The sequence below is a fragment of the Monoraphidium neglectum genome, assembly GCF_000611645.1.
Source record: "Monoraphidium neglectum strain SAG 48.87 unplaced genomic scaffold scaffold00122, whole genome shotgun sequence".
NCBI lineage: Eukaryota > Viridiplantae > Chlorophyta > Chlorophyceae > Sphaeropleales > Selenastraceae > Monoraphidium > Monoraphidium neglectum.
Window position 1 is genome coordinate 1 of NW_014013506.1, and position 10,697 is coordinate 10,697.

The window sequence follows — 10,697 nt, forward strand, 5'->3', positions numbered from 1 at the left end:
AGCCGCAGCGACGCCCGCCGCGGCGCGCCTGGCCCCGCGCCCGGGCCCCGAGCCCCCGCCGCGAGCGCCGCCGCCGCCGGATGCGCGCGCCGCGGCGCGCTCCGCCGCTTTGAGCTCCGAGAGCGTGGGAATGTGGATGAGGACGGGGCGCGGTCGCAGGGCGGGCGGCAATATGCGCACGTGCTTGCGGCTGAGCTCAAAGTAGTGCGAGGCGCTGCGCAGCATGTTCTGGGGACCGGCGGGGGTTGCGTGAATGAGCAAGGAGGGTGTTGGTATGGTGTTTGTGTTTGGGGGCTTACTGAGGGCTTGGCGCTGGAGAGCCGCGAGAGACGGCTCGCGGACCAGGCGCGCAGCGAGTGATACAGGCGTTTCAGGTGGCGCGCGTGCGCCGCGCCGCGTCGGGCCGATTGCCACGCCCTGCTGCAGGCGCCAGGCATCCCTACAGCCCAAACATGCACCAATCTGACACCGCTGCGGCTAATTCTTCCCCTGCCGACCCCACACCGAATATAAATTGTCCCGCCTGCCGCCTCCCACCTTGACCTTGGCCCCCTCCTCCAGCTGCGCCCTGTACCGTTCCTCCTCCCTGCCGCGCGTGAGGAGGTACACCACGCGCCCACTGCGGTGGCGGCCGGTTCGGCCGGCGCGCTGGGTGGAGCGGATGGGGGAGCTGGTGGTGTCGAAGTTCACGATGAGGTCGACCTGGTGACACACTGGGAGGGGTGACGGTCGGGGTGACTGGTGGGGTGGTGCGGCTGTGGGGTGGGGTTGGTGGTGGGGTGTAGGGCAGGGTTGGTGGGGTGGGTGGTGGGATGGATGTGCAGGGGAGACAGATGGGGCACAAGGACTGCGGCACTGTCCCCTGACCACGCAGCGTGGACAGTCCAGATGGTTGTGGTGGGCGCCCTGACCTCTGACTCACTAACCTCGGGGATGTCCAGGCCCTCCTCCCCGATGCTGGTGGCCAGCAGCACGTTGATCTCGCCCCGCCTGAAGCCCTTCAGCACGGCATCCTGCTCCTTCTGGTTCATCCCCGCCCCGCCGCCGCCGCTGCCGCCGCCCGCCGCAGCCGTCAAAAACGCGCCGCCGCCGCCACTGCCACCGCCGTCGCCGGGGGCTGCTGTGGGGTCGGCGGTCTTCTTGGAGCCCCGGCCGCGCGCCTGACCCTGGCCGACAAACACACTGTGAGGAAAGAAAGCCGGCGCAAGTGCAACGCTCGCGCTGCCGAATGCGTTCCACATCTATTCACAGGCAAGGCCAGCAAGCAATACTGGCCCACAAGGCAGCAGTCAGCCATGCGAGGCAGGTCAGTTCCCGCATGCAACAACCAGCCCACCCCACCGGCCGACCTGGCACGTATGAGGGGCTCGTGCTGCGCAAGCTCCCCCTGGATGACAGCCACCAGCTCGCGGTTGTTGCAAAACACGATGGCGCGGGTGATGTCATCGAGGGGGGCGCCTGGGGGTCATAGGGGTGGGTGGGAGGGGGGGCACACGATGGACATGGATACCAGGGAATGGCCTCTATTTGGTGATGAGTATGAAGGCCGTTGCCAGTGTTGCGCTAGTGTATAAACCCTAGGTGCATTGAAGCACGACGTGCTTTCGTGTGTGGACTATAGGGTCTGTTGTGAGCGAACAAAGAGCTCCAGACGCGCACCGTCCGCGCCGCCTCCCGCGACCTCTGCGGCGACCTGCGCGGCCTCAAACTCCTGAAAATGCTGCAGCAGCACCTCCGCCAGTGCCGGCATCTTGGGGTGCTTCACGCCTGACGTGGCCTGGCCGGGCGTGGGCGTCGGGCACATGCTAGGTGAAAGCGGTCCAGAGGGTTGGCTGGTGCCTGATGCATGTTGGACAACTTGCTGTACCATTGTCAAGAACGGCATCCCAACCCCCTACTCCCCCCCTGTACAACCCCCGCTCTCACTTCCACGCACGACCCGCTGCAAGCTCCACCCGCATTTCATGTCCCCCACATCACCCCTTTGCAACATCGTGCCCATGTGCGCGCACGCGCGCGCGCACACACACACACACACACACACACACACACACACACACACACACAAATACACACAAACACAGAGACACACTCACATGTACACACACGTGCGCATAGACACGCTCGCATACACACTCTCTGAACCATCCTCGGTTCCCCTCCCAGCATCACACACTGCAACCACGCCCACCTTGAGCCTGTCCACCATCTGACGGTAAGCTGCATCCTTACCCAGGTCCAACAGCGGCTTGCGGCCCGACGCCTGGACCTGGATTGGAGCAGGTATGTTTGACGACAAAGTGGCGATTGCTTGCGATCAGCCACTGGACATTGAGGTTGGGGGATTGCGTGCCGCTAAGCTCGATCTGGCGGCGGCGGCATCGGCGGGGCCCAAACCCGCAGGCGGCCGCAGCGCCTGCCCACCTTCGCCACCTCATCGAGCGCCGCCGCATGCCCCGCCTGGTCCAGCGCGTCCATGACGCGCGCCAGGTGGTGCGCCTGCTCAAACGCGCCCTTGACGCGCTCCTGCGCCGGGTGCGGCAGGGCGCGGGTGCGGGCGGCGCCCTGGAAGGCCTTGAACCCGGCGGCCAGGCCGGCGGTCGTCGCGCCGCCCTCGCGGCTCGCGTCGATGTTGTACGCCTGGAGGAGGTGTGAAAACATGGCGCCAGTCGACTTCAGTGGAGCATGTGTGCGCTGCATGCTTGACTTTGCCTTCCAAAAGAGGAATTCTCTTCAAGGTAGGCATGATTCACAGTGGAGAGAGCGATTGAAGAGATGCAGCGCTGTGGCATAAGGTGCACAGAGGACTTCTGAAGCGAACCAAGCCGCCGCCAGGGGGCGGCGCTGTCATACTGCATAGCAAGGTGCTGTGTTGGTGCGCGCGCTTACACAAACGTCCGCGCGTGCACACGCACAGCAACGCATCCACACACACACACACACACACACACACACACACACACACACACACACACACACACACACACACATGCGCATATGCTTGCACACACACGCGCACCTTGGCGTTGGCGAGGACTGCCAGGGGCCCGCGCGCCGCCTGGGATGCGAGCTCTCGCACGCGCTCGGTCTCAAGCAGCGGGTTGACGACCTGGGCGTGGAGGACAAGGTTGACAGCGGGGCAGGTGCCATTGAGAAGCCTGGGGCCTGATGGTCGCCCAGCTTCTTGCACCTTGTGACTTGCCGCATCATCAGAGTCACAGTCTTCCGTACCAAGTGTAGTGCAATGATAAATCAGTAACAACCGTTAACCCACCCTCAGTCTCCGGCATGTTGTTCAAGTTCCAGCACTAACAACGCTCGTGTTCTTGTGCCTGCATCTCCGTGACCGCCTTGGCCGACCGCCCTCCTTCCGCCCCATCTCACAGGCTTATCAGAGCCGGCAGCCCTCCTGCCCCTCACCTGCAGCACAGTGTCCTTCTCGTGGGTGTAGGGAGCCAGCTCAGGGTCCCCCTCGTCCAAGTACAGCACGCGGCGGACGCCCAGGGTGCGGATGACCTCCTGTTGAACCCAGGGAAAAAAGGAGTTTGCGGGAACGTGCCAGCAACGGACTGCGCCTGCGCGTTGGATGCGCTGCCCAGCATCCACGCCTCGCTTTCTCCCACTGCTGTTTGACTTGACCTGAAGCATGCCGCATGCAAGCTTGCAAGTGCTGCAAACTGAGTTGCAGGGTAGATGGCCCAAGCCCTGAATGCGGCCCCTTGGCTCGCCTGCACAGCGTTGTAGTCGCGCCCCGGCGTGGCGCTGAGGCCCAGCACCCTGAAGGCCACCTTGAGGCTGCGCAGCTGGTTCAAGATCCTCACATAGTCGTATTCTGGCAGGAATGGGGGCAAGATGCAGGGGGTTTGGCTTGTGGGTTCGGCTCGACACGGCTCATCAACATGGCTGTCAACATGACAGAGACTGTGTGAAGCGCCTGCTATGCTTGCAGCACGAAGCATGTCGATCTTGAGAGTCAGCTGGCGGCACGACACTCCGATTAGAACCTGCCGTCATGTCGCTGTTTTCCAACTGCAGGATATCCCTGCCGTCTGACGCCGCTGGCCGCTCACCGCCCTGCGCCCTGTGGCACTCGTCCAGCACGAGCGCCACCACCTCGTCCCCGGGGAAGCGGCCGGTCTTGAGGTCGTTGGCCACCACCTGGGGGGTGCAGAAGAACACGCGGCCCGCCTTCCAGGCCTGCGCGTGTGCAGGGGCGTCAGAAGGGTGAGGCAGCCCAGTAGTGTAAGTTGCGCAACACTCCCACGCTCCCACCCGCACCAGTTCAGCCTCGCCCACCCTGCAGGGGCGTTCTGGTACTGCAGCTGCACATTGTTTTGGTACCCACCTGCATGCGCTCAGCGACGCCGCCGCTGTTGCCGGTCAGCGCCATGACGTGAGCCTCCTTGGGGGTGCAGTGCGAGAGGAGGACGGGGCGGGCTCAGCTTTGCAGCGGCTCGCACACTGGCAGGCCTGCCGGGGCCAACCTCGGTGTGCGGCCAATCCAGCGCTCAGGTAAATGCAAAAGGGCTCAGCCACCCCTGGCTGTTTGGGTGTTGCCCTGAGGCTGTGGCAGCCCGGCTCCCTGCTGGCTGCCACAAGTGCATCAGACCGGCCTCTCGAGCAGGCAAGTTCGCTCCTGCAGCTCACATTGCAGTTATCATGACTCCCGCTGCACTGCTTCCCCGTGTGCCGGACAGGCCTGTCGACATCATGCACCATGCGGTGGTTTGCTGAGGGCCGCCCTCACCGGGATGCCCATGATCTCGCGGCAGCTGTCGTACTGCTGCTTGACCAGCGGCTTGGTAGGCGCCACGAACAGCACCTTGCCCTGCGGTGTGCAAGGGCAAGATATCGTGTTGTTTAGAGCACTTAACGAAAGGGCGAGGGCCAGATCCAGCAGCGCCGCTGCTCACGCTCGCGCTAAAACACATACATGCACATGGCGGCTCCTTGTGCGGCCGCTTTGGCTTTGGAGGTGCCTCTGTGGAGGTGTTCATCACATGAACGCGCCTTACCCCCCTGCGAGACGACCTGTCGAGGCGCCCTCACCTCTGGGAACCACCTGTAGAAGTTGAGCATCACCACCGCCGCCACAAACGTCTTGCCCAGGCCAGTGGGGAGCGCCACGAGCGTGTTGGCGCGCAGGGCGCAGGCTGCCATGTTGTACTGGTAGGGGCGGATGGGCCGGTTCTTGGGGTAGAGCCAGTACCTGGGTTGAAATCAAAATCATGTCAGGATGGTTGGGTGACGTTTCCGAAGATGACAGCGGCGCGTACGTTCGGCGCTGTGGTCAATGGGTACAGATCAGGAGGCTCACGTGCATGAAAGCGAGCTGCAGGGGTGAAGCAGGCTGAGAACACAGGCTAAGGGCCAGGCAGCCGCCAAATCCCATGTCATGCTCACCTCAGGCGGCTCGCGCGCGCCTTTGGCAACACCCTCAATCCCTCGGCCGGCGGGCACGTCAGCTGCGACGGCAGGCCCTCCCGTGTCCCGCCATCGCCGCCGCTGGCACTCAGCGGGAGCGGGGAGCCGGGGGGCGCCTGCGTCGCGGTCGTTGCGCCTCTGGGCGGCTTCATGTAGGCGAGCAGCTCTTTGATGAGTGCGGCGTCGCTGACCGGGTCGAGATCAAGTTTCTGGGGGTTGTCATGCATCGTGCAGTGTGAACGTTTGTCATCGCACGCGCCACATTCGAAGGGTATGAATGCATCTGCGGGGCGGGCTGCAGCCTTGCTATTCCCAGGGGTGGGGGCAAACACGCAGCTGGCCGTATAGCTGTTGTCAACATGCTGCCCAGGTTCCGTGAGGCACCCCTGCAGCTTCCTAGCACCTACCTCCTGGGCCAGATCATCCTCTTGCCCGGCCACATCCTCAGGATCGCAGTCTAGCTCAATCGGCTGCCCGCGTGTGCCGCCCCTCTCGGTCAACCCCACACCGCCGCCGCCGTCGCCGTCGCCAACGAGGCCATAAGCCCCTGCACCCTGGGCGTGCTGTCGCCTGTCTTCCGGCTGCGCCTGGAAGGCGGGCGCTGCCACCAGATCGTCCAGCGTCAGAGGCGGCGGGTCCCCAAGGGACGACGCGCTTGCCTGCTGATGTAGCTGCTGCTGTTGCTGCTGCTCTCCCTGTGCCTGGGCCCGGGGGGCCTTTGCAAAGAACTTCTCAATTGACGACTGCTGACCCTGCACCTGCGTAAACTGCCGCTGCGGCTGCTCCTGCTGCAGCTGTTGCTGCTGCGGCTGCGCCCCCGCTGCTTTCCGCTGCTTCGCGGGTCGCAGCTCGTGGTAAGCCGCGTGCTTAGCGCCCGCCTGGGACACGGGCCGCGGGTTGCCTGCTGCCCGCCCTGCGCGATGCTGCGAGTGGGGCCGTTGCTCAGACGGCAAAGGGCGGTTGACGCTCACCGCGTGCAGAGGTGGCCGGCTGTGGCCGCCGCCTGGATCGGAGCGGTGCTGCTGTGTAGGTGGCGCATAGGCAAGGCTGGCCTCCCCCTGCTGCTGCTGCTGCTGCTGCTGCTGCTGCTGCTGCTGCTGCTGCTGCTGCTGCTGCTGCTGCTGCTGTGTAACTTGCTGCGAGTTGCACTGCTGGGCTGCCTTGAGCCCACATCCGGACAGTGGTGCTGTGGCCGCCAGCCTCAGTGGATTCTGCGTGTTCCTTGCCAGCTGTTGTACCTGCTGCGGGTGGATCCACGCGGATTGCTGCTGCTGCTGCTGCTGCTGCTGCTGCTGCTGCTGCTGCTGCTGCTGCTGCTGCTGCTGCTGCCACGAGGGCTCCCCTTGCGGAGCGATCCATGCCGGCTGCTGCTTCTGGTGCTGCTGATTTAGCTCCGATGCTTGCTGCTGCGCTTGCTGCACATGGGGCCACTGAACGGATGGACCGCCTGCCTCCTGCCTAAGCCATAGATTAGGTTTCCCAACCGGAGCCTGCCGCGGCTGCCACGGCAGCTGCGGACCCGCATGCGATGCAGGGGCCCCCGTCCACTGAGTGGTTGCGCATACACTGTGCGAAGCGGGTGGGATACCCCTGCTCGAGCCAACGCCGCCCGGCTGCTGTCTGCTGCAAAGAGCATCTATGGCATCAAAGTCCTGATGTGAGCACATGCCGGCAGGGTGATGTTGTTGGGTGCCGGAGCGCGCGGTGCGCCGCAATTCAAAATCAGCACGAGCAGCACGCGGAGCGCGGCGGCAACAGCACTACAGTGAGAGCGGTTCCTGACCACTCACAATGTCGTCCAGGTCCTCCATGTTTTTCCATCACATCATATGGCTGCGCGGGAGGGACTGCGCTCCTCCGTTGCAGTGGTGTGCCCGGACCTTGCCACTGGTGCTTCTACTCCATCGCATATAACTCGAAGCCAACGGGATCCGAGTGAGTTTTTTGGGTGTTACCGTAAGGTTCATCTAATGTCGTGGCCAGGGTCGTGGCAACCTGCCTGCGGCAAGATCTGATCCTGCACTGCCACGGTGCGCGACGCCCTTGGTGGTACACTGCCACACTGCTTGCTGCAGGCGTTGTGCACGTCTGATTGCCAGATAAATGACGCTGACCGTCATGCTGAAAAGTATCACATCATACGGTACAAGGCAGTAGCCTATCATGAAGTGTCAGGTCCCAGCAAATGCGTACCGGTATTGCTTGCAGCGGTCAAGGAGAGGTGCTGACTGCTGCCGCATGCACCAACAAGCGTTTTCAAGGCGAGCCTTCTGGTAATCACCTGCACATGAATGAATGAGGTCAAAGCAACCACCCCTACGCATGCAGAGAGTGGCCTGAATTTGGTTTTGTCCCATTTGAATGGGACACATGGGACCGTAGGCCCGGCCACCCCTGAATTGCGCGTGGCCTCATATGCCCCTTCAAGAGGCAGGATGTGAGGAACCTCTTTTGATTTGGATTGAGCAATTGCCTAGGGCCTAGACGTCCGACTTTCAACAGCGAAGCTGCGCGTGTGTTCAGTGATGACTGCTGCCAATTCTCAAGCACGCAGGCGAACTCCCACTTCTTGCGGCTGCCACCTGCCACACCTGCTTAGGCCTTGGCAAATACGCAGTCGACCCAGCCAGTACGGCTTGAGCCAAACATGATTGGCAAAACAGGTTGCTGCTTTGACGTGTTCCTATGCCTGATGGTTTTGCTCAGCCCAATGGGGACTTCAGGGGACTTGCTCGCTGTCACCGGTCTTGAGTCTGACCTTACATTGCATGATTGTAAATGTTCATGATGCCGGTGATGCTTGGAAAGCTGCAAACAAGCAAACATGGTTTTGACATGTTTAATGTAATATGGGTCATCAGGTTTCAAGGTCAACAAATGTCACATGCAGTTAAATTCGCAAAACTCTAAACGCAAAATCGGATTGGTACAAGCTGTGAAGGGCATCCAAAGAAAGAGGCGAGTGTGGCCAAGAATGTACAACCCGTCAGCTCTCTCCTGCAAGGGCGCTACAACAGGTCGCTGCCCTCATCGCCCTGTCCAGACGGCCACCCCGTAGATGACTACGCCCAGCAGCACCGGCGTTGCGATGCTCGCCCCCAGGTAGATGTACCCGCGCCGGTGGGCGGGAAAGTTCAGCATCAGAAGTTGGAGCTGCGGTGGTGGGGTGGTGGATGATGGGGGTTGGTGACGGTCTGGGTGCCGGGTGCGGTCCGGCTGGCTGCCTGCCGTGCAGCTGGGGGCCACTGCATGTCCCTGCAGGCTTCGGCAAATGTCGTGTCGTTATTCTTCAACCGCGGCAATCGAAGCAAAGCCCACCACCCGCACATCAACCGCGGCAATCGAAGCGAAGCCCACCACCCGCACATACTTGTTCAAGCGCCACTTGGCTCCTTTGCTGCTCGCCCCTCTCCCTGCCCTCCCATGACCCTCAACCCGCCCACCTCTACCACCCAGGTGGACACGGTGCTCAGAGAGCCGCAGAAGCCCAGCATGATCCCGGTCAGCAGCGCCTCATGAGTGAAAGGCAGCTGCTGAGGGGCCCGCTCTAAGCCCGCCCGTATCGCGTAATCGACGACGCAGGCAATCATGTTGGCCGCGAAAGTTCCCAGCGGGAACCATTTGAGGGCCTTGAGGCTCCCGTTGTACCGCGACAGGCGGAACCGCAGCAGCGCGCCCGGCGGGCCAAGCAGGATCGCGATGGCCGCGCCAGAGTTGGCAAACGGCGAGCTGGCGGCGGTCGTCTTGGTGGCTGCCCAGTATATGGACCCGACGGTGAGCAGCGCCAAGGCTGCGAGGGACAGGGCGTCCGCGACCCACCAGGCCAGGGGGTACCCCACCTCCTCCTCTTCCAAAACGACAAGCTCCACTTCCGCGCTCGGCGCGGCACCCTCCGCTTTCTCCGCCGCCGCCGCCGCCGCCGCCACTGGGGACGCCCGCCGCAGGGAGCCGGCACGCACGAGCGACGCCGCGCGCTCGAGCGCAGCGCCGTCCGCAGGGCCGGCGAGCGCCGCCGCAACAGCCGCTGCTTGTTGCCGCGCCTCCTCAGGGTTCTTAATGCTTGACGCCCGCCTGTCTTCCACCACCACCGTCCCGCTGCCGCCCGCGCCGCGGCCGACGCTGATGCGGCCAAGGCTCGGCGTGCCGAGCAGGGGCGAGGAGGGCGCCGCTGCGGGGCTGGGCGGCGGCTTGGCGATGCTGCCGCGCCAGCCGTACTCGCCACGCGCTGTGAAAGCCCCCGGATTTAGCCTGGGGGACCGCGGTCAATTGGGGCCACGAGGCGTAGGGGTGTGTGTGTGTGAGAGAGAGAGAGAAAGAGAGGGAGTGTATGCACACGCACGCAAATGCGTGCGTATTTGAGTCAAGAATTTGCACAGAAGTTGACAAGCAGCCTTCATTTCGCCTGAAGCGCCTTGCGTCAGTCGTCTCCACCTGCCTCCAAGCTGTCGGTCCAGGCAGCCGGGCTCTCCAGCAGCCTCGACTATCCATCCGCTGCGTTCCCCCCCCCTCTCCCCACCCCACACCCTCCAACCCCACAAGTCACCGACCGCATTGCGAACATATTCGACCGCGCCCAATCAGCACCCACCAGTGGTATATCATGAGGCACATGTGCTGCCCAGTGACGAGCGCCGCCATGCAGACCCACACGTTGAGGGCCAGCGAGAAGAGGCCCTCCACCCACTTTGAGTAGCCCAGTGGGTGGCCGCCAACCATCAGGACGACTGCCTGCATCATCCAGCTGGAGAATGTGGTCAGGGACCCGCAGAACCCCGTGCGCACGCCTATCTGGAACGCGGTGTACACCTGCAGCGAGCTGCCGCGCGGCAGCGCCGCGAGCGGCGCCTCGTCGGCGAGCGCGTGGCCGAGGTGCTTTGACAGGACGTCGGACGACGCGAGCATGCCCATTACGAAGGAGCCCAGCGCGTTCGGCGGCAGGTCCGCGAACAGGGCGCCCGTGGACGAAGTCACGCAGGGCGCCCAGCCGTAGGCGCTTGCGCCTGTCGCGCAGGCGCCGCCGAACAGGGCGTCCAGCTCAATCCGCAGGATGACGCCGACCTGACACCAAGCAGCCAGGTGCAGCAGCGTCTGCAGCTGCGCCACGAATGGATGCCTCGCTGGGAGCCCCATTCTTCTGTAGCACGGCCGAGACTCCTGGCCAACAATATGTGGACCCAGATCACTATAGCCCAAGCATGCTGCTGAGGAGGTGTATTATTGTTGTTTGAAGGCTGATCAATGACAATCGGCGACGGTCACTGAGCAGGCGCGGT

The 10,697-nt window shown here is 63.3% G+C and overlaps 2 protein-coding genes across 2 annotated transcripts; both read right to left on the bottom strand.

Moving 5' to 3' along the window:
* Nucleotides 1–370: 370 nt before the first annotated feature.
* On the bottom strand, nucleotides 371–5,866 carry MNEG_1255 (Fanconi anemia, complementation group M; the record flags this gene model as incomplete). The annotated part of the gene is made up of 15 exons (XM_014050258.1): nucleotides 371–439; nucleotides 538–702; nucleotides 927–1,182; nucleotides 1,350–1,458; nucleotides 1,660–1,777; nucleotides 2,192–2,269; nucleotides 2,425–2,640; nucleotides 3,020–3,109; nucleotides 3,421–3,519; nucleotides 3,735–3,832; nucleotides 4,071–4,197; nucleotides 4,346–4,402; nucleotides 4,748–4,828; nucleotides 5,050–5,209; nucleotides 5,832–5,866. 15 exons carry the CDS (start codon nucleotides 5,864–5,866, stop codon nucleotides 371–373), a joined length of 1,758 nt encoding a protein of 585 aa, XP_013905712.1.
* Nucleotides 5,867–8,451: 2,585 nt separating this feature from the next.
* MNEG_1256 (hypothetical protein) lies at nucleotides 8,452–10,554 on the bottom strand (the record flags this gene model as incomplete). The annotated part of the gene is made up of 3 exons (XM_014050259.1): nucleotides 8,452–8,577; nucleotides 8,868–9,672; nucleotides 10,013–10,554. 3 exons carry the CDS (start codon nucleotides 10,552–10,554, stop codon nucleotides 8,452–8,454), a joined length of 1,473 nt encoding a protein of 490 aa, XP_013905713.1.
* Nucleotides 10,555–10,697: the final 143 nt, after the last annotated feature.